The 22,876-nt window shown below is 49.0% G+C and overlaps 1 protein-coding gene and 1 long non-coding RNA gene across 24 annotated transcripts in view; one reads left to right on the forward strand and one right to left on the reverse strand.

Annotated features, from left to right (window-relative positions):
* Window positions 1-22,381, forward strand: part of LRRFIP1 (LRR binding FLII interacting protein 1) — a 139,012-nt gene extending 116,631 nt beyond the window's left edge. For 18 of the 23 annotated variants that reach the window (XM_087864709.1, XM_087864723.1, XM_045794006.2 and 15 more), the window contains 6 exons: window positions 510-680; window positions 2,940-3,032; window positions 3,999-4,091; window positions 5,112-5,204; window positions 6,454-6,595; window positions 8,867-11,871. In XM_087864709.1, the coding sequence (XP_087720835.1) occupies window positions 510-680; window positions 2,940-3,032; window positions 3,999-4,091; window positions 5,112-5,204; window positions 6,454-6,595; window positions 8,867-10,590 (2,316 nt within the window). In that variant the 3' untranslated portion in view covers window positions 10,591-11,871. Of the gene's footprint in view, window positions 1-509; window positions 681-2,939; window positions 3,033-3,998; window positions 4,092-5,111; window positions 5,205-6,453; window positions 6,596-8,866; window positions 11,872-16,412; window positions 16,463-18,015; window positions 18,134-18,761; window positions 18,842-19,909; window positions 20,015-21,502 lie in introns of those variants that run through there. The other 5 variants (XM_087864755.1, XM_087864762.1, XM_045794025.2 and 2 more) reach the window with 3 other exon arrangements.
* LOC148110834 (uncharacterized) lies at window positions 7,544-19,895 on the reverse strand. Its single transcript, XR_015725815.1, has 2 exons — window positions 19,606-19,895; window positions 7,544-18,431 (listed from the first exon to the last, which is right to left on the reverse strand). It is a non-coding gene; the product is annotated as an uncharacterized LOC148110834 (long non-coding RNA).
* Window positions 22,382-22,876: the final 495 nt, after the last annotated feature.

The raw sequence follows: 22,876 nt of genomic DNA on the forward strand, positions 1-22,876 counted from the left end.
CAAGCCCAGACGGGAGCCGGCGGCTAGTGGCAGGTGTTCCCTCAGCCGACACGCACTGGCTCTTCCCGGGGTGCTGGTCGCATTTCCTGAGGGGCTACTCCGGAAACCTGTTGAACAGCCCAAGCCGCCACAGGGGGCACCACTGAGTCACGGGCTCAGGGCATTACCGCCCGCGCCCAGAGCCTCCCCGCCGCATGTCTCCCTCGTGCTGATGGCTAGGGAAGCCGTCTTCCTCCCAGACACAATTAAGAACTAACTTTCTGAGTTAACTAATATTCTGAGTGGTTAATAACTGATTTGACCCCATCGAAAGGGGGCAATTTCTGTGCATATGAAATTGTCGTGTGTTTCTTATCCTGATCCATTTGCTCTAAGAAATAAAGTCTAAAATTCGGGCTAGGTTTTTTTGGGTTTTGTTTCTTTTTTTTTTTTTTTTTCCAAAGGCCACTGAACTCATCTTTGTTTTCGTTCTCTTATACAATTTCAAAAACGTGATCCGGTGTCTGCAGGACTCACTAGCCGAAGTTGAAGAGAAGTATAAGAAGGCTATGGTTTCCAATGCTCAGCTGGACAATGAAAAGACGAACTTCCTGTACCAGGTCGATACCCTGAAGGACATGTTGCTGGAGCTGGAAGAGCAGCTGGCCGAGTCCAGGCGGCAGTACGAAGAGAAAAACAAAGTAAGCGTCAGCGTGAGAGAGAACGGTGGAGTGTGTGTGTGTGTGTGCTGTGGGCACATCTGGGGTGGGTGTGTGTGTGTGTGTGTGTGCTGTGGGCACATCTGGGGTGGGTGTGTGTGTGTGTGTGTGTGCTGTGGGCACATCTGGGGTGGGTGTGTGTGTGTGTGTGTGTGCTGTGGGCACATCTGGGGTGGGTGTGTGTGTGTGTGTGTGTGTAGATAGAATCGTTGTTTTTTAATGACGGTTCTCCACGTGTCCAGGAAGCCCCAACATCTGTGAATAAGAGTGTCATGCTCTTTGCAGAGGGCTTTGAAATATTAATAAGCACAATTTCACTCTGTAAACTAGAGACAGTTTCACGGGGAGAGCATTGTGTGTTTTGCACGTAAGATAGAGTCATAACCAGGAAGAAACAAGCCTACAAAGAACCAGCATGTTTGGATGGACATAATTGGGTGCTTCAAGATTTACCTGTTGGGGCGCCTGGCTGGCTCGGTCAGTAGACAAGCAACTCTTGATCTCGGAGTCAGACATTTGAGCCCCACGTTGGGTGTAGAGATAACTTAATAATAAGATCTTTAGAAAAAAATAAAAAGATGTTCCTGTTAATATATATTTCTGGATTTTTATTTTGTTATGTCTTAACACCACTGAGAAGTAGTCAGTTGCAAGTATATTCATTTATTTTATTCCATGTAAGAGTTACATACATTCATTAAGCTAAATTAAGTTAATTATGATAACATCAAGAAGTCTGAGCCTATGTTGAAATCAATGACAAAAGATTAATTAGATGTTCTTACGGGATATAAATCAAGGGATACTTGTTTTTCCATAGTTTTAGGAATTACTTGGTCTATGAAACCCCAGGATGTTGCTCAGTTTTTCAGAGTTGCTGAGGTAAAACAGAAAATTTAATTTGTGAGTGTCACTATCTTTTTTTTTTTTAACTGGCTCTATCCCCTAAATCCCAAGGGTTAAAACCAAGGTGCTGTTAACATCTCAAAGGTCTCCTTTGACTGCTATAGAATTTAGAAGCTAAAGAAGGATTTTTGAGAACTAAACTCTGAAACAAAGGAGAAGCTTCCCATGAGACCTGATGACAAAATATATAATTATGGGAGCAGAGTACAGACTCTGGACTCCATTTGTGGGGAAGATAGGCTAATGCATCCTGAATACTCCTAGGATGTCCTCAAGCAGGCATCAGGAAGTAGACCAGGAGCCCCCAAACCTAAGTCCAGAAAATTTGGATGATCCTGGAGTGTTGTCCCAAGCTGGGGAGCACGGACTGAGAAGAACCCAATAGGCAGGCCCTTGTCACAGCTAGGAAGGTACCGGTCACCCTCGGACTTTAGAAAGTGGGTGAGCAGGTGAGGCCAGGGTGAGAAGCAAAGGTCACCTCCCTTCCAGAATAACCCCCCAATGGCCCTGGGAGGTATATACCCTGCTGTCCTAAACTGTTGGCGGTCGGTTGGGTACAAGACCACCGTCAGGGATTGTGCAGTATCGGAGCTGAGCCAGAGACCAGAAGAGCATGTTGCCATGCATAGGGGCGAGGGGGGAGGGTCGGACTAGGGGAGCGGCTTTTGTCCCTGGAGTGGGGGCCCTAGAGTACAAAGTTGGCCATCCACTTAATAAGATAAGCTTGCCAAAGTAGACCATATTAATCCCCCTTTTTATCCTAAAGAGTGTTCCTTATCAGAGTTCAGAATCAGGGATGGTTCCATCCTAAGTCCTTCACACAGCTGCCTCCTCCTGGGCCTCCGCACACACAGCCCCCTGGAGAGGGCTCCCCCCCCGGGCCCTGATGGTCTGGAAGGAGTCGGGGAGCACCTGTCCAATGCATCAGGTCCTCAGAGAAAGTTTACGGAAGACCAAAAAGTCCCGAGAAGTGGGCTTATGTTGCTAAAAAGGCCTTGAAAATTGTGCTGATGGGGCACCTGGGTGGCTCAGTTGGTTGAGCTCAGGTCATGGGACCTGAGGGTAACCCCAGGGTCCTCGGATTGAGGCCTGCACTGGGCTCCCTGCTGAGCAGGGGGTCTGCTTTTTGCTCTCGCTCTTGCAAAAAGATAAAATCTTAAAAGGAAGGGAGGGAGGGAGGGAGGGAGGGAGGGAGGGAGGGAGGGAGGGAGGGAGGAAATTGTGATGACATGGTAACAGGTAGTTTGTTCCAAGGTCAACTTAAGTCATGGGAACGTGAACTTGAAAGACAGCGTGATTCGGTCACCATGTCCGTGCTCTTTCCTTCCCTTGTAGGAGTTTGAGAGGGAAAAGCACGCCCACAGCATCCTGCAGTTCCAGTTTGCCGAAGTCAAAGAGGCCTTGAAGCAGCGGGAGGACTTGCTGGAGGTGGGTGGCACTCCCTCGTTGCTCTGCCTTCTGTGTCTTAGGAGTATTTGGGGTTCATTACGAAAGTTAACTGTTTTCTTGAAAATTGAGAATTTAGGCTAATTCTCCATGCCTCACTGAAGGAAAGTAGTTCCTTTCATCGGTGAAGATCCTCATTCTTTGGGGGCTTTGTGTTTGTTTCGGGAGGCGTGGCAGACAGAATGATGGCCCCCCGAGATGTCCACGTCCCGATCCCCGGAACCTGTGGATTTGGCACCTTATGCACCAGAAGGGACGTTACAGGTGTGATGAAGTTAAGGGCCTTGTGATGGGGAGTTGACCCGCAGTTATCTGGGGTCCCACTGTCATCACAGGGTCCTTATGCAGGGAGGCGAGAGAGGCAGCAGGAGGAGATATGGGGGGAAGCAAGGCTGGTGCCGCGTGAGGAAGGGGCCATGAGCCGAGGAATGCGGCGGCCTCTGGAAGCCAAAAAAAAAAAAATTGGGGGGGGCGGGGAGGGCACAGGTTCTCCCCTAGATTCTCCAAAAGAGAGTCCAGGCCTGCCCACACCTTGATGCTAGTGCGTCAGACTCATTTTGGACTTCTGAGTTCCAAAACTATAAGAGAATCGATTCGCGTTGTTTTTAAGCTGCTGAATTAATGTTACTTTGTGACACCAGCAACAGGAAACTGATACTGGGTTGGTTCTAACTTTTTAACTGATCAGAACTTGAACTAGTGCCTGTAAGTAAGAATGTCACCCAGGCAGGGTTTCTGCTTGCTCCTCTGGCCTCTGGCGACAAGGCCAAGGAAAAGGTTCCGGCTCGCAGAGACGAATCCGGGCCGACGCAGGCCACGGGGCTGGTGCCTCCCGCACACGTGCCTGTGGGCTCAGGGCACTCACAGCTCTCGGACTCTCTAGCCCTGCACTTTGTCTTCCTGCTTAACCCTTTATCTTCTTTCTTTCTATCTGTTTCTATTCCTCAGGAAATCCGACAGCTACAGCAGAAGCAGGCGAGTTATATCAGGGAGATTTCTGATCTTCAGGAAACAATAGAGTGGAAAGACAAGAAGATAGGGGTAGGACTCCTGAGTCTGTGAAACTGTTCAAAGGGGCGTTCGGCTAACATGCGGAAACGCCTGTGTGAGCGTGCATGGGTCCCCACGCGACACAGAACTAATAATGTGGAGAATACACTAGCTTACCCCAGCTGACAGTAACGCTGACCTTGACGCTGACTTCCAGAGCGGGGGTGGGCATCTTGTTGACACTAACTGGGCTCTCTGCCTGCACCGAGTGGGCCCGCAGCACCCTGAGATACAAGAAGTAAGGAAGGCACCCTAGAGCAGGTGGGACATGGGGAGGCTCGGGCCTCTCAGATTCTCTAAAAGGCGTTTGAGGAAACCCCAAGGTGTCAGGTGCTGTGTTCCCTCCTTGACACGTCCCCGTGGAGGCCCCAGGCCCCTCTCGTTTAACGAGAAAAGCAACTGCAGCCCATCTGCCTTTAGGGTGACGAGTAGGAAGACAGGAGCCCACTTAGAGTAACCACCATGCTTCCTAATGACAAATGGCTTCCAAAACCCAGCGCCCATGGTGCTCCGCTCCGATGCAGATCTCCGGATGTCGGGGCACAGTGTTGGTGCATGCGCCGCGAGAGGCCGTGCTGGTTTCCCCTTCTCTATCCTCATCCACACTCATTTGGGACTTGGTGAGCATGCACACATGTGTTTGCTTTAAGACCACTTTGCGACAACAAACACTGAGAGTCGACGTAGAAAAATAGTCTACGTCGTCACTTGGGGTTTCTTATGCATTTCTTCTTATCCCTCGTTTATCTTTGAATGGGTGCATGGCTTGTGTTCATTCTCTCAGCTAGAAAGCTGTGCACATACAGTGGCCTCTTGATGCCTCTAAGGGACAGGAGGCAGTGTCCCTTGGCTGCCATAAATTCATGAGATGCTTAGTACTTGTGTCTTGTCTGTATCTCGAGCACGCTGTGCACAGTGCTTTAACTCGTACCGGAATCCTCCTCGTTCTCGCTTCAGTCACCTGCTCACCCGAGTGAATCTTCTCTCTCTCTTTGCTCTGCTCACACTCAGGCTTTAGAGAGGCAGAAAGAGTTCTTTGATTCCGTAAGGAGTGACCGAGATGATCTTAGAGAAGAAGTAGTCATGCTGAAAGAGGAATTAAAGGTATGAAGCCAAAGTACAGTCAAAAAAAAAAATATCCATGTTCTCAAGAATGACTGTGTGTGTACTGGTGTTAGTTAATTGTGTGTCATTGCTCTGAGTTCTGTTAATCAATTCAAACCTTCGGTTATCTGGCACCGAACCGACCCATGAAATGAACATAGGTTCAGCTGGTTCGCCCGTTCCTTTAGCTATTTATGAGCGTAGCTGAACTCGAAAGCAACACCGACTTCCAAGAATTTTTTATATACCGCTTACGTTTTTTCTCATACTCATTGATAAATTCTCCAGGACATTACTCCAAGTTAGAGAATTTGTGTGTTTCTTTATATTAAAGGCTCAAATTTAAGGACTTCTCCAGCTGGTTGTCTCACACTAATTAGACCTTGAGACCCCCTGGGTTGAGGAAAGTTCCACATCCTGTTTGCACCCTGTGAAGGGGCCTTCAGCTGCTGGCTGGACACCGAGTGAAGGAAAACGGGCTCTGGGTGGGTCATCAACATTGCAGGAGACGGTGTTGAGAAGAGGGTATGGCCATGGCCAATTCCGAGATCGTCAGTGGAAACGTATCCGTGTCAGCTGCTTATAGTCAGGGGTCAAGGCAGAGCAGCCAGAGGGAACAGGTTTCTATCACCGCTCCTCCCAGGGCTGTGAGCACGGTGCCGGGGCCTCATCCAAGCTCGAGGAGAGAGCCGTGGGCACGGGGGTAGCAAGCGAGTCTGCGATCCCTGTGAAGTGTAACTTTTTAGAGTATTTCACAATGTGATGAGCATGAATTCTATTTCCTTTTAAGATACCAAACATTCTAGCCACTTCTTTATTCCTTCTTTAACATACACTGTGTTTATTCCTTTCAGAACACGCACATATCTCTTTATCTCTGTCTCTCTTTTTAAAGAGTGCCACCAGGGTTTTTAAAGTGGGGTCACTTTGCAGTGATTTGCGGGCGGCCCTTCCATGTGGCCACCTGCACACCCTCACCGCCGGTTCAAATAGGATGCGTGTTAATAGTGTCTTGTCACCAGCCCATTAAGACACGGATTGGAGCGTGCAAGAAAAAAGTCACCGCTCCAGGAAGACATCCCAGATTTGTATGTGTTGATAGGATATTTATGAGCGTGGCGTTTACCACTTCTCGATTCTGTTTTCTCAACTTCAGGAAAAATAGTTTCTTTTTCATTAGTATTAATAAAATAGAGTTTAGCCTAGTATCAGTCAGTGAGTATTACAACGAGTCTGTTTTTGTTCGCAGAAACATGGCATAGTCCTAAATTCAGAGATAGCTACCAATGGAGAGGCTTCAGACACTCTAAATAACGTCGGACACCAAGGTCCTTCCAAGATAACGAAAGAAGAGTTAAACGCCCTCAAGACGGCAGGGGACGGGACGCTAGGTAAGTGCTCCCCTTCCTTTGGGTCTTTTCATCCTCCAGTCCGCATCGATTCACCCTCCATGCATTATTAGAATTGGTGTAATCATCACTGATCGATTAACACTCACACAGCATGCCATGTGTCCTGCCACTTCCTGGGAACGCCCTTGCCACACGATGTGATCACCCGTGTGTTGTCTGGCGTGCGTCTGTGCAGTGCTCACCACCGATGGCTGAAGAATACGTTTCTCTTGCTTCTCAAAGCCACCAATGAAACTGTGAATGCAGGAGAATCGTCTCGGAAATTAAGGGACAGTTCTGACAGTACGATATGGTTTTCCTCGGCCATGTGCCAAGGATGGCTTCCTAACTTATCCGTTACAGACGGCGCAAAAGATCAGAGTAGCAGAGGCTGTGAAGTGAGATAGCTAACCCTGGTTACACGCTGACACTGCACGTCCCACACACCGTGAAGTGATCTGAGAGCGTGAGGCGCCTGCGGACAGCAGATGCGGGCTTGTCACAGAGTACAACTTGGGTGCCATTCTCAGGCTACCGCTCAGTGGCCCCGGGCAGGGGGCAAGGCGGACAGGCAGCCCCGGGCCGGGCGGGGGGGTGGTGGTGAGGCGGGCAGGCAGCCCCTGGTGGGGAGTGTGGGCAGGCTGGAAGGTGGGCCTTTCCCTTTGTCAGAGGTGAGGATCCTTTGTACGTCAGTTTTTGCTTCTGAAAGAATATAAACCAGGGAATCCAGTAGATTGTAAGAATACTTTATACAACTTGCAAACATCTGAAAAGATTCACGGATCAGTATTGGTCCTACTGTTTGGCTTCTGGGTAGAACAAGCTTCTGAAGCCGGTGTGCAGCCCGGAGTTGCTGCCGGCAGGCCGCTCGTGAGCAGGGGCAGTCCCCTTTTCTGCGGTGCGGCTGGAGTACGTCAGAGCCCGTGCCTTTCGTTTCCATTGAGAAGCTTTCGTCTTTTTTTTTTTTTTTATGGAAATGTAGAAACCTGTAGCCCCCGCTTCTCAGGACTTGCTTCCTAGGCAGATGCTCCTCATTACCTCGAGGACCCCAAAGGCACGCAGTGCTTTGAATTGCGTGAAAGTTGCTGAAGGAAGATAAGTTCACTGGTTTCCACCCTACCTTTACATAAGCTGTGTGAGCAGCTAGGAGTTTGATCGTGTTGCTCTTGTTCCAACAGACGTTGTAGAAATCTTTGTTGACCATTATGACACCAACCCTTAAAGAACCAGAAATACCACTTTCGTAAGTGGTCTCCACAAGTTTTTTGATGGCATATCCCTATGAGTAGAGAATGGTGGGAACTTGCCGATACAAATACTGTTAATTTATATACGTACTAGTCCCTCAGTAGAAAGCGTGTATTACAAAACACGTTCCCTGACAGACATCTTTAAAGGGTGAAGCAAAACTAACTAGAAGTCCTGCTACTTCTCCCATTTCCTCTGGGGTAAGGGCACCCCCTGTGGAGACCACGGTGTAATAAAATGACCAAGCTTTGACTTCCGGCAACATAGCATCGATATGCCGGCGGTTGGTTGGTTTGGAGAATCTAAAATGTAAGCATTCATTCCAAAGTCGTAACGTGTTTTTAATTTGTGCTTCGTTAACTGATGAATAACTTCTTATTTAGTGGTCATCTTGCTCTGAGCACTTGCCACCTGTTGGCCCTCCCCCCAGGCCCTTCGGGGATGAGCAGACGTGTTTAGGGCACAGGCTGCTTTCCTAGGAACACAGTGACTAGATGGCGGGGAGGGGATTTCTTTTCACCTCACGTGAGCTATTTCAAGTTCATATCTTCCTTGAGATTGACCTTGAGGCGGATTGAATGTTTAAGAATTCCGTGCAGGTGGTTTTAGGCCTACGTGTTCGACAGTGCACGTCGTGAAGACGTGTGAGTAGTCCAGGTGTGCGTTTGGGAACCGGCTCTAGGTCGTTCTTAAACCCATTATTTTGGATTGTTTGGCTGCCTGATCCAGAGCTCTGTTAAAACTTACCTGCACCTTTGGAAATATGTTCACACTAGACGGCACCAGCAGCCACTCTCGCCTCTGAGATGGTGGCAGTGGCCTCCGCTGACCAGACGTTTGCTAACGCAGTGACTGCTTTGCCGCACAGACCTGGCAAAGGCTTCTCTTCCGTGTGATTCTTTGATGACTCTCTCTCCTTAGGAATGGGGTCGGGGGGGAGACAGAACATGTGTTTACGCTGTAATGTGTGTTAAGTGGTCACCACATCATGGGGTCCCTTCAATTTTCTCAATGGTCTTTTAGGAAGAGCCAGTGAAGTGGAGGTGAAAAGTGAAATGGTGGAGAATGTGGGGAAAAAAGAAATCTTGCAGAATACTGAGCAAGAACAGCACAAAGAGGACCCAGCCCAGGAGTGTGTGGACACAGAGGTGTTCCATCCTGGTGAAAATGCCGAGGACCAGAAAGCCTCTGAAGACAGTGCCCCCTCCCTAGGAGTATTAGCAGATGCTGTGAATGAGGAGCAGGCTGCAAACCAGGTTCTAGAGAACGCTTCCTTCCTTGAGAACACAGAGCAGGCTGAGTCCAACGAGGTCATAAACACACCAGATGATAGGACTGGGGCTTCCCTTGAGCAGTCCGAATGTTTGAGTGAATTAGATGGTGAAATCCCAGGCCCTGGGACTGGGCAGGATGGCCACGATGCCTTGGATATCAAAATCCACAGTAAGGAATCTGCAGAAAGCCAGGAAGACTTGAAAACCAACTTGGGAGAGGGTAGCACAAAGCCACATCAAGAACCCACTCCTCTGCAACCATCTGAACACGGGGGGCTGGGCAGCGCAGACCCCGGGGAGCAAGGTGGGAGCCCCACGGCAGGTGTGGTGGAGGCAGGGCTAGTGGGGCTTGGGGAGCAGGTGGGCGCAGAAGCCTCCAGCCCTCTAGTGTGTAGTGAGGACAACGTGAGTCATGATGGGAAGTGTGCAGTAGAAGCCCCCACAAAGCTGGACCCAAGCCCAGGGCAGGATCTAGACAAAGAGCTCTCCGGGCAGGAAGCTGCTGAGCCCCAGGAGCTCCCGGGTCAGACCACAGCGGTAGGTGGGGAGAATGACGAAAAGGAGGATGAGGAAAGGGGGTTGAGGGATGAGGAACCAAGCCAGACAGAAGCGCAGAACATTCCTAGTTGTCCGGAGGCTGAAGGCAGTCCACAGGGCACCACGGGTCCAGCTGCGACAGATGCTGAAAACGAACCCCTAGATGCGAAAGAACCCGAGGAAGAAAAGAATGACCAACAGGGAGAGGCACTGGATTCATCACAGAAGAAGACAAAGAACAAGAAGAAGAAAAACAAGAAGAAAAAATCAGCGGCGCCTGTAGAAACCCTCAAAGATGCTAAGAAAGAGTTAACATTTCAGGACTCGGATTTAAGTGAGGTGAAGGAGGACGAGCAGGTAGCTCTCACCAACGGAAAACCAGCTGTAGAAGCACAAAGTGAGGTAACTGAAAGTCCAGAAGAGAACAGTGTAGCAGGAAGTGGTGAAAACGTTGATTGTCCAGAAAATCCTAAAATTGAGTTGGATGAAAAACTTAACCAAGAAGACAATGATGTAAACACTGAGGGTGGGGAAGAAACAGTGGATGGCGACACATTAGGTTTGGGGGATGACCCAACCCAGCCACCAGGCACCAGTGCCGGCGACAAGGAGCTAGAGGAAGCCATGACCAAAGATGACGCTACAGAAGATGGCGGCGCTCACAGCGGCCCTCCAGAGCCAGGGAGCGGAGAAGCGTCCAGCAGCGCCCGGCTGGAGAGTGAAGGTCCCTTCAAGGACAGTGAGGATGCCCCTCAAGCAGGAAGTACAGAGCGGCGTGAGACGGCAGAGGGTCCCAGTCAGACAGTCAGGAAGGCCGTAGAAAGTGATGACTTAGCGCCCACAGGAGAGCTGGGAGCCTGCGCTTCAGAAGGCCGAGACGAGCCGGGAGCCGGGAGCGAGAAGGGCAGAGGCAAGGAAGAGTGTACCTTGTCGTAGGTGGATGGGGCCAAGGACGGCCCAGGAAGCCCAGCTGTCGGAGGCTCATCTGCTGCCTCCACGGGTGAGCTTCCTAGAATGTTCCACATTGAGATGACGCACCGTAGGACAATCAACCACAGAGCTCTACCACGTTGAGTTAGAGACTGTTACTGGTAGCGGAGTCTTCCTCATTAAGGTGATCACCCAGATTAGAAAGAAAGACGCATCTGTAATCAGCGGAAGTTCCGAGGAGAGCACTCCGGCGTGTCAGACGATGGTGTCCAGCCGTGTCTCTGCTTACGACCCAAATGAAGCCATTTAGCACCTGCCTTAGGCTGATACTCTGGACCAAATACGTCAGCATCCAACTGAAATGACCAAATGGCGTTCTGAGATTTGTGAGTATAGTCGATATTTAAATTAATGTGTCTTCATTCAAATATATGTCCTTTCATATTTGATTTTGATGTGTACGGTATTTTATTTTAAAAGGAGATAAATGGCCAAATAGCATATAGGTCGCTGAGTGATAAGATTTGCACCTTAGGACAGTAATAATCATGTTAGGGGTAAGAATTAAATATCTTAAAAAGCACTGGGAGAGCTTACTTCCCTTTACCTCATATAAGTGTTTTATCTCAAACTGATGCTTCTGATATCATTGTTGGTGATACCTGAATTTATTTTGTAGATTTTGACTTCACTTCGTGCTGATTATGTTCCAAAGTCATTTTACACAAAGTTTTTTTTTTTGTTTTTTGGGTTTTTTTAATTTGTTTCTGGAAGAGACATACATTGAAATTGCACTTCCTAATGCAGTTTTTGTGCAGGGAGACCATTTATAAAAATTTTTTTTTAACCTTTAAATTACTTCTCTTTTTATTTGTCTTTCATTTGAAAGAAGAATACAAAAGGTACCGTTCTTGTGCAAACTGCTAATTGGACTATACAGGATATTTTAAATAGTTGAATCACTTTTGGTATTTTGGTATAAATATTTTCATTTGTTGTATCTCAATTGGAAAATTCTTGATTTGATCTTCCTGAAGGAAATATATATTTTCTATAGAAGGAAGCATTTTTAAAGATAATCGTAAAGTTAGATTTAAAAAAATTGTAAAATACTAGAATCACAAAGGACTGTACATTATGAATGCTGTTGACACTTTATGAGATTATATGAATTGATGTCACTGTTACAAGGTGTAATTAAGTGCAAAAAAGACCAAAACCTCAATAAAATTTGAGGCAAGCCTAAGTGTTACTATGTAATTGAAATAAAAACATTTTATAATTTCACGAGCCTGTGATTCCACTCTTTGGGCTGCCTGACTTCTGGCTGTGGCCACTGTTGTACGTAATTATTATCTTCAAAGTAGCGCCTACTTGGGGGCTGCTAATTCCCTGTCTGTGTTGTGTGAAGGACTCGTTACTTTGTCAGTAATGAATGGACGTCTGTCCTGGTACCTAGACCAGGGCTAGTGTCATGCCCCCCTGGGGAGAATTGGGAAGATCTTCCCTCATCGACTCTCCTGTGGTCTGTGGTTCTGGTGAGGAGGCCCCAGTGGAGCCCTGTCGCTCTGCTAACGTGTGCCAATGCTAAGAATGCTTGGAAGGATATGGTGAAATTGGCAAATAGGCATTGACTCCTCCCGTGTCCGGGTCCTGAAGCAGGGGGCCCATACACCCTCCCCACTTGGGCCACGTGAGTGAAAAACTACCAGGCTTGCTAGAGAGTCTCCAGCCCGAGGGCTGCAAAGGCCTCGAGAGGGGGCAGCGGATGCCTCTGACTTTAGCAAAGCCGCACTCAGCCTGCAATGGGCGTCAGGAAAGGGCTGTCATTCCTACTTTCAGAGGCCCCTGGGGAGATGATTCAATAACCCAGCTCACTGGACGGTGAGATCATCAAGCCATTTTAACGTCTTTCCTTAAAAGACCTTAAGGTCTTTTCCTCTGTTACTCAGCAGCACATTTAAGACATTGTGGCATACTTCATACCCCTCAGGTCAGCTGTCCAGGCGTCTCGATGATTCACGCATCCGTTTAAGTAATAGACGTTTTGATCACTTCGTATCCAGAAGGCACTGTGCCAATGGACAGGCGGATAGGACCCAGCTTCTAGTGGAAGTGGGCAGCTGAGAATCAGGAAGTGAGGGGGAAAAAAAAAAGGATTCTGAACAGCCAAGTCATTTCTTGATAATCTAAGAGCCTTCACCGCAAGCATCAGTCACCCTGCGCCAAGAGGGACGTGATGTCGTGGCAGTAGCTGATGTCCACGGGAAGGCCCTCACGTTACCAAGAAGTCAGTGGGACCTTAGGGATGTTCAGGCGAAGAAGGCACAGAGGTGCATAAAGCAATTTGGAGAGATTCGGTGTCAAAAGATTCAGACTCAGAGGAGGATGGAAAGGCTCCCTGTCAGCCACTCCCCAGAGGAGCCTACACCCCCGCGTGTCACTCCCATACAGAGCAGAGGAAAATGCTCATCACCGATACCTTAGTCAAAAAGCAGCGATGTGTTCTAGCCCCAACAGAACATAGCTACTGTATGTAAAGTGTAAATCTTCCTTCAAAAGCATAATTAAGTATAATCATAGGTGTACAGAGAAAATAGGGAAAGGCAACAAAATTTTGAGTTAGAGGTTCTCATTTGATGACATACAAAGGTGGAGAAGCAGCACAGTGTTTTCCAAGGGTTTTTAGAAATGAGATGTACTGCGCTGAGTACTTCCTATAATGTTTAGTGTTTCTAGCAAACGAAAACCCAGTGACCTGAACGTTTAAGTCTCTACTGTCACTAGGACCCAGGAGTGCTAGTTCTGGGGGTTCACGCAGTTTGGGGTTCCTGTTTTCTACAGTACACCCCTTTCCTAGGAGACCACCTTGAACAGCGTGCCATCAAAACCAGGGAACACAGCAGTGAGATTCATGCCAAATGTCCAGGATCCGGAACGAAAGGAAGGGGTGTTCATGCCTACGTTACGTTAGAATACGTATTTGTTCGGGTGATGATCCAAAAGAGAAAAAACTTTGTCTTTCAGGAGAAAAAACCCTCACTCTTTCCCTTTTACCCTATTCACTGCCTCTTATGGCATATTTTTTTGCATGTTATTTACATATTATTTACATGTTATTTGCATATTATTTTTACTACATATTTTTCAAGATGTGAATGACGTCGGTGGTGGCTGACATATACAGTACCCATCTGTACACACCTTCTGGGCCCTGTAAATAGGAGAAAAACCCTTTCCCTGTTCTGCCTTTTGCAGGAAGGAGGTGCTGTCCTGGTGTGGGAGGCCGGCCCCAGGGACAATGAAAACTGCCCACATGGATTATAATCAGACTAAGTCAGTGCAAGAAGGGAATGGATTCCTTGAGAGACCTCGGCTTCCCCCTCACTATCTTTGCAAATATGGAGGGGAGGTGATTTTCCTTTGTCTTGGGAGAGGAAGCCTGAGGCCCACGATGGCTGAAATTAACCCACAAAATGAAAATTCTGCTCCTCAGAGTGTATTATTACAAGCAAGCCACTTACCCTCACTGTGTATCATTTGCTCTCTGAAAACAGAGTTGGAACCTGCCCCCCTAGGGTTGTGGGCCAGATCCAGGTAAAGCAGTGCAGAGAGGGAATGCTCAGTGATTGTGGTTGTTGCTGGGGGTTGGCCTTGCTGTCCTTGGACAGGTGGGGTGACAAGGTGCAGGCCAGAAGAAAGACCAAGGAGAACAGGGGCTCAGGGAATTTCAAAGCTGTTTGCATTGGCTGCCCCGGTGACTGTCCTAAGACCTCGCCGCTCTAAGTGCTTCTCATTTCACGGGCCTCTTGATGTGTGTTCCAGAACATTTATTGGAATTTAATACATAAAAACCAGACTTTTAAAAATTGAAATCCTCTCATAGCCAACTCATTTTGACTTCTCTGTGTAAGAGAAAACTCTAAATTTGAGACACTGTGACTTCATTTTCTTCCTTGTTTCTGAGCACTTCAGTTGTGGCCTCAGATGAATAGCTTATCCGTTTATCATCGGGTATTATAGGCCAGCAATGAAGAGAGGAACGTTGTAAACGCAGGGCAGTGGTCAGTCTGCAGCGCTCTGGGGAAGTGACACAGGCAGCATCTCGATGACACACCGCAGTGCACTCAGCAGATCAGACTCGGTGATTCTTAAAACTACAAAAGTAGCGCCCATTTTCTTCCAATTAATTTGCTTCTTTCTTTTTTCCGTTTTCTTCCAACGATGTAGTTTTAAACTTCCTCTTCAAGTCTGCTGTAAAACTTTCCTCCCTTAAAATTTCACTTCTGTGTTTTTCATAGTCTCACCATACGAGCGAAGGTCACGTTCCCCTTATTTTGTGTCTGTTGGCCAGCGCCGTTATTGTATCTTAACGTTTATTTGGTACTTGCTATCCAGGATACTCGAAGTCTTCTAATAGAAACACTCTAATAATAAAATTATACAATACATAGATGAGGTTCAAGATCACTTTCTGATGTTTTCATTGCGTCTTAGGATGCCTGCGGGTTTTTTATATAGAATATAAGATCATATAAAAAGTAATACTGAATAAGGAGCTGGGTTTATGACATTGATGTTTCAGTGTTGGGTGGGCTTGTGGAAGACAAAGAAGAACTATCAGAAGCAATTCGACTCTGTAAATTAAAATGGAACTCCAGAGGGTCCTAAATTTATCTTATGACAACGTGGGGTGCTTGGAAGAACCATTCGAGAAAGCATGTAACTTGGATGAGAATGTAGATAGGTGATTGTTTAGATGGAAACAAAAGCGCATTTATACAGATTATTTATTTCCTTTTTCACGTGGTGAATCAAAGCTGCACAGCGTGAGAGCACCATGCCCTTGGCAGTTAGAGTCTCGGGCCAGGAGCCCGGCTCCGATTCCCAGCGCTGGGTTTAGGTCTAGAACAGAGGAGTGCCGTGGTTAGAGGTGCGGGCCCTGGCCTGTAGAAGAGGAGAGAGTAGCAGGGCGCACCTGTGGGGCTGTGTGGGTGAAGGCACAGCTGCTGGGACGTGCCTGGCACAGAGTGACCCTCCAGTACCCATTAGCATCGCTCTCACCAGCACATCTTCCTGATTTGGCCTTGAAACTGGGGTAGGGTTTTGCCCACACCCCTAAACTGCCCCCCACCCCGGGCTTTGGTCTCCTCCTCTGTACTCTGCAGAGTGTATCACTCAACACCCCTTCAGAGAAATGTCTGGGGATTTCGAGAGGCTTATGTGTACGCCCTCTTCTGTGTCTGGGTGGCAGGGGTGACAGGACCCCGGCATTACTGCATCTCTCAGGACAGTACCCACTCTGCATGAGCAGGGAGCGGATGTGTTGTCAGCAGACAATGATTCATAAACGTCTAGTCAAAGCTCTGGCACTGGGGAGTCTATGAGAGAAAAGAGAAAGATCCACTCTTCTGGGACGTGACCTTGGGAAGTCAAGGATAATGAAAATGCCGCTGATATCGGTCGCGATGCTCCGTGTGTTCGTACCTTGCTGATGATGTTAAACCATGAAGCCTGTGAGATCTTGTGTTGCAGTGTGGTTTGGCCCTAGAGCTCTTGCATGCTAACCCAAAGTAGAAGACTAGCCTGTTTGCATGCCGCCGGATGCTGCCCCTGACGAGATAAGCATGTTGTGGGAGGCTGACCCAACCCAGCCTCCCTCGGCTGACGTCTTCCCCAGTCCTGTGTGTGGCCTCATTCGCTGTGGTACGTGTATAATACCTTCATCATTAGTTTCACTAACCTGAATGCTCACTCTTCGGTTAGCATTCTGCTGAACGGTGCACTCCACGGATTCACCTCAACCTCTGTCTTTCTGATTTCTTTAGATATTAGGTTGAAAAAGCTTGTTGATGAACGGGAATGCTTATTGGAACAGGTAACAATCTTTTTATTATTTTATGAATCCCCCAACGGCGGCACCTGAGCCTGAGAACTTTCCCATACTTAACTTCCTGCTTTATCAGAAAAACCCTAACGCATCATGCCTGAAAGCAATTACCAAGCCAACCTGTGTCCTTACTGGTTTTACCCAAGTAGGACATCGCAAGTCATGTGAGGTCCAGAGAGGATGCCCCGAAGACTCGAGGCCATGGGACCAAACGTGGTTCGCTCTATGTCAGTTGCCACTTAAAATACATATTTATGTAGAAGAGCCCAGATTAACTGTTGAGAGGCAGGAGCTCTAGTGAGTCACTCCAGACACCACTCTCTGACCTCTCCTGGCTCGGCGAAGTCGGTTTGGGGATCCCTCCATGATCAGCACCCCTTTCCAGAAGCTGTTTCCTTGTTGCAGCTGATCAAAGGTGTTTTCATTGTGGTTCGCCTTCCTCGCTCTCCCACCTCCAGAAACACCCCCGGCGGTCCTGTTCGGTCTTTTTGTGCACAGGGTAGTTATTCAGTCCTTCCACGATCACTTTCTAAGGAAACTCAGTTCCTCCCAGTTTCCTCCGTAAGCCTAATCAGAGGTATTTTGCTGTTCTGTTTGCGATTCCGCTGAAGGTTGCCCTCAAAATTGGGGAAAGCACTCAGTGTGGTAGCCGCATGGAGGTTCCTGTGATCTTTTAAGAACACGTAGCCCTCGTAATCCTGTACGTGTTTCCTTCGAGCCGGGCGGCAAACCAGGGGGCAGCATGCGCTGTCGGGGGAGGGGCTTCCACTGGGTCTGCAGAGGTCGGAGGGTAACAGGACAAGGACCGGGACACTACCCGTCCGACATCGGAACTCTCTCCCGCCGTGGCTGCTGACCACCGTTGCGGCTCGACGCACCTCTGCGGGGAGAGCGGGGCTCTGCGGGGAGAGCGGGGCTCTGCAGAAGTCAGCTCCCGAGCACCGGCTCTGTGAGGGAGCACGCAGCTCTGCTAGGCCCTCGAGGACGGTCCTTCGGGGCCTGGAAGGCTCCGGAAGGCCCTGCCCGGCTTTCTAAGTGAATAACGCGAAGGCGACTAAGCGCACTGACTTGCTAACTCTGAGAGAAACGTGTAGAGTGTGTTGTGTGCGACGTCCTCCTGAGTTCAAGAGGAATTTCAAACTTAGAAATAACTTTCCACCCAGTTACAAAAATAATTGCTGCCTGATATGGTGACTAGGATTCCATTTTCACCCATTACCCTATTACTTCCTGAGACGAGTACTAACGGGCCGAAAGTTTTTCGTCTGTTTATTCGGATTGGTTATTAAAGGTGAGAGACTCCCTGTGGTGGCTGGTGGATCGTAACCATTTACTACATTTTTCTTGTGCTTAGTTCCATAACCCCTATCTCTTTGGCACCTTGGAGACCCACGAAATAACTCCACAGCCACATCCGATTGTATTTATGGGGTGCTGGTTTTTCCTCTACACACTGCTTCCTTTGTCACAGGCCCTACACTCAGCTTCCGGCCTCCTTTCGGATGGAGAAATTCACATATTTTATTGGTGGGTGTTTTCAGATTAAGAAACTCAAAGGACAGCTGGAAGAGAGACAGAAGAATGACAAGCTAGACAACCTGCACCCTGGAAATGACGTCTTAGAAAACGGGACAGACATGCATGTAATGGATCTGCAAAGTAAATGTCCATCCTCGTGTCCTGTCTGCATTACACTCGGGCTAGAGCAGGAAAACCATCATGGCAAAGACCGCTTGGCGTTCCCCTTGGCCCCCAAAAGCCCTTGAGCGCGACAGTGCAAAGATGTTTCTGTGGTGGGGTAGCACGAGCATGGGCAGGTGGGCGGAGAGAGGGTGTTTCTGTCCGAGCCTCAGGACTGGAACAGGTGCCCCAAAACGTGCACCAAGTCACCGCCACGTGATGCACTGTGAGAAACCGTGTTTTCCATGCTGGATACGACTGCCTTGTGATCAGCCAACTGTATGGAAAAATTAAATTAGAAGGTATTTTTCCATACAAGTAAACTAGAAAGAGGCTTGAAGGGAGATAAAATTATTCCGTCTCCCCCCTTCCCCTCCCCTGACCACCTCTGTGTGTTCCGTGCTCAGAGGGGCTCTCCAGCCTAGGCACATGGGGAGAGAGCACCTTCTCCTGTCTCAGCTTCCCACCCCGCTTAATGGGGCCTCAGGCCAGAACTTGCAGTTTTGCATGCCAATTACTAAGTAGGGGCTCAGATCCCAGGAACTATTGTTGTAACATTTTAAAAGCCTGAGAGCTTAACAAATGTTCCTTCTCTTTCAACCTTTAGGGGATGCCAACAGACAGATCAGCGACCTCAAATTTAAACTTGCAAAATCTGAGCAAGAGATAACCGCCTTAGAACAAAATGTACGTGCGCAGTAATGGGCAGTGAAAGCCGCGATTAACTGAGTCGTACTTGCTAGAACTCGCCCTGCAAGGCTGAGGAGCAGGGATTTACAGAACCGAAAAGGGCATTCCGTGTATTTCCCGCAGAGAGAAAGTAGGGGAGGAGAGATCACCAGGCGCAGCCGGCTTGTTAGGGTGGATACTAAGCCTGTATAAACAGTGGCTGGTTGTGGAAAATGGCTCATGTGCCTGGGGGAGGGAGGGTTCAAAATGTTGTTCTTTAAAAATAATTTAGTTAAAAAGCACTTCATGTGGGGCCATCCCTCTTGCCGGGGTTTTCTGCCTTTCTCTCCCAGCCAGGTGGCTCTCTCCGATTTCTGGATCGGGGGTGTTTATGCCTCTAGCACGTCGGGCCAATCTGGGGCAAGCTGTGTCCTCAGCCAAGGGAGAGATGAAGTCGGTACCCTTCCCCCCTCAGTTATGGGTCCCCGTGGCTAGCGCTGGGGAGAGGTTTTGAGGAAACAGAAATGAGAACAGCACGCCTGGGACGGGATGAGTTTAGGAAGCACGTCTCAGGAGTCTCCGGTGGTCGTGACGCCTCCTGTCCCTGGCCGCAGGCCTGGCTGTGGAATGCCATCCCCAAGCCGCCTCCTCTTCCTCTCTGCTAGTTCCTGGCCTTTCCTTCTCCCTTGCTGCCTCCCCACCACGCCACCCCAGGAGAGACTGGACAGGAGCTGAGGTCCTGGCCGAGCCTTTGCCCACAGCATCGTGCCGCCTCGACCTACCTTCTCCTGCAGAATCGCCCCACGCTGGGGAGGGACGGCAGCACTGTGGGAGCCGCGCGTTTGGACCAGGGTCAGAGAGGGGATGAGGCCCTCACGGCCCTCCGCACCAGGCTGCTCAAAACCGCTCGCTTGGCGAGAACTTACACAACAGCCCACAGAGCTAGGTCACGATGACGTGCATGGTCTCTCCTCCTGCGGAGAGGAATTTGATGAACCTTGCCCTTTGAACCCACAGGTGATAAAGCAACCAGAGAAAGAAAACAGGCCTGTTCATTTACACATATGGTGTTTCCCTTCCTTTTAGGTAATAAGGTTAGAGAGTCAAGTATCACGTTATAAATCGGCTGCTGAAAATGCCGAAAAAATAGAAGATGAACTTAAGGCCGAAAAACGGAAACTCCAAAGAGAGGTAAATTTTCTAGGCTGTTTGCAGGGACAGTATGGGAAATGATGGTCTAGCTGGCACCCGAGGGAGCGTCTCCCCCCCAACCTGGGCTGTTCGGGGCCACATGGCACCAAGGCACTCGGAAGGGCCAGGCCAACACCCCCGGGAGCCTGGGGCGGAATCTCTGGTCTCCCTGCAATGGTGGCTGTGGGGCCGCCCTGTGTCTGTCCTTCTCTCTGGGGCCTTTGTAGGCGGCCTCTTCTCTCCCCCTTCTCTCAAGTTCTTTTTTGTCCTTGATTTTCTGCGGCTTCGCCCTCATGTGTCCTATGGAGTTTTATTGCTGTTTGTTCTGCTCAGGATGTGGTGTGTTCCTTGGATCCCCGAAGTCTGTTTCTAAATCAAGTTTGGAAAGTTTTTACCCATGACCTCCTTAAGTATTCCTCTTCCCTGGTCTGTCCACTTCCCCTGTGGGGCTCTAACCCGAGGCGGCCAGACCCTCTCCCTGCAGCCCCCGCAGCTCTTCGCCACCTGTCCTTCCCAGCTCCTCACCCTCTGCTGGTGGACCTTCCTGTTCACCTTCTGTCTTTTCCAAGTGTATTCATTGCTGCTGGGTGCTGGGTGGTGGTTGGGTGTGCTTCTTGGTTAACTGTACCCTTACTGCTTTAAAGCTGCCCTACCGGCGGTTCTGTTCTCCACGTGCCCCGAGGGCTGACACAGGTTCGGTCTGGAAGGCTCTAATTCTGTTGCTGGCTCAGATGGCTTCTCCTTCATACGTCTGCTGTCTCGTGAAGTGATGCTTGATTTTGGTTTGCAGGAGTACTCCAGGCCTGACTTGGGGAGATTTCCTGCAAAGAGGGCTGCCTCTGCCAGTGAGAGGGGGTGCAGGGAGGCTGACCTGCTCCAGCACCCCAGCCACCCCCACCCCGAGGGCTTCGGATCAGAGGCGGAGCCGCAGACTCTGTTCTGATGATGCGTGTCTCCACACCCACGGGCTGTTGTACCCCCACCTTAAGGCTCCTGTGCTCCGCCCTCCTGCCTGCTGGGCCAGGTGGCTCCCTGCTGGTGTGGCTTCCACTCTGACTCCCAGGCTCTGTGGGCGTGTGGCCATCTTGGCCTCAGCCATTGCCGCTCTGGTTTCTGGTTGTAGAAACCTTGCTCCCGGCTGCCCACGCCTCGGGGACCAACTTCTCCAACTGGCCTGGGCTCAGCTCTGATCTGTTTGCCTCACTAATGTTTTGTGAAACCATCAAGACCCCCAAGACTGTGCCATGTCTGGGGTCAGGTTGTTTGAGAGGAGGGTTGCCTAGTCATTCCTGAGGCCGAATCTTGTGCCTTGCATCCCTTAAGGAACAGTTAAGAAATATATGTGTGCATGCACATAGGGATGTATGTACTTCTAGGAGCTCGGTGGCTCCAGGCTATAACTGTCTTTTGCAGTAGGATGGAATCTTGGCAACTCTTTTACGTTGGGAGGAAGCAAGTTCCTCAAAGCTGCCTTTCCTCTGTTTCCAGCTGCGCTGTGCATTGGACAAGACAGAAGAGCTCGAGGTGAGCAACGGCCACTTAGTGAAGCGTCTGGAGAAAATGAAAGCAAATAGGAGTGCACTCTTGTCCCAGCAGTAAGCACCAGCTCTCACAGGAACCCGGTCGGTGGATGGAGAGCGTGGTGTCGTGGGCTTGCCTCTGTTACTGTCCGGGATTGCTGCTACGTCCCCTGCTTCTGAGAGCGCCGGGGGAGCACTTGGCTCCTGCGTGCTCCCGAGCCGGCTCAGCCTCGGCCCCGGCAGCCACCAGATGCCTCTGACTGCGGACACCGACCCGGGCTGGGGCCGCCACTCCAAACCCGCAGGTCATTTATCAAGCACACCGGGCCCACGGGAGCTCCGTGTCTCACGGCGCGGCAGCCTCGCGACGCCACTGAACATGGCAATCAAAGTTACGATTAAAATGGGACTTGAGTTTTCTTTTCATGTGTCTTGCTGAAAATTGAGGGGAAATGTTACTGTGTTGGGACTTCCTTTTGGGGCAGAATCTACAATTTGAGCGACTTCGGTAGTATCTCTTAGTCTACGCTTTTCATATACAAAACACTGTGGAACCACAAGCCATTACCAAGCAAAACTCTTTCACTAGAAACAAGGGGATGGTCTGGAAGTAAAAGTGACCTTAAGAAGACTCTTTACAGGCAACAAATGAAGCTTTTCTAAGGGATTTTTGCATCAGTTCAACCCTAAGAACACTTTTTTCCAGGGTAATTAGGCAATAGCTCCACTGAAAATGACAGCTTTCCATTCGCACTATGTAACCCTTCTATTTGGACTTGAAGTTGTGAACTCCTTTTAAAGAATGTACTATTAGAAAAATTAAAAAATGAAATGCTGAAAGATTTTAGCAACGTGGTTTTTATTTCTTCCCCCACGGAGAAAGAAATCTTTATTCCATACTCATTGTTCTATACGTTTTGGGTCATGTCTTTATTGTTTTAAGTATATCATATCAGTTCATTTTTCTTTCCCTGGTTAAAAAAAAAAAGTATAGGGGCGCCTGGGTGGCACAGCGGTTAAGCGTCTGCCTTCGGCTCAGGGCGTGATCCCGGCGTTATGGGATCGAGCCCCACATCAGGCTCCTCCGCTGTGAGCCTGCTTCTTCCTCTCCCACTCCCCCTGCTGTGTTCCCTCTCTCGCTGGCTGTCTCTATCTCTGTCTAATAAATAAATAAAATCTTTAAAAAAAAAAGTATATTCTCTGTGAACAAGAATAGTGAGTGCACTTGTAGGAGTCAGCTCTCTTAGAATATAAAGCAAACTGAGGAAGTTACACACTAAAGTCAACTACGTTAACTTCAGGGCCAAAGTAGAGAAAGTTTAGCTACTTGCTGATTTTTAGT

This window comes from Ursus americanus, chromosome 1, assembly GCF_024610735.1.
Source record: "Ursus americanus isolate L20-20 chromosome 1, mUrsAme1.1.p, whole genome shotgun sequence".
NCBI lineage: Eukaryota > Metazoa > Chordata > Mammalia > Carnivora > Ursidae > Ursus > Ursus americanus.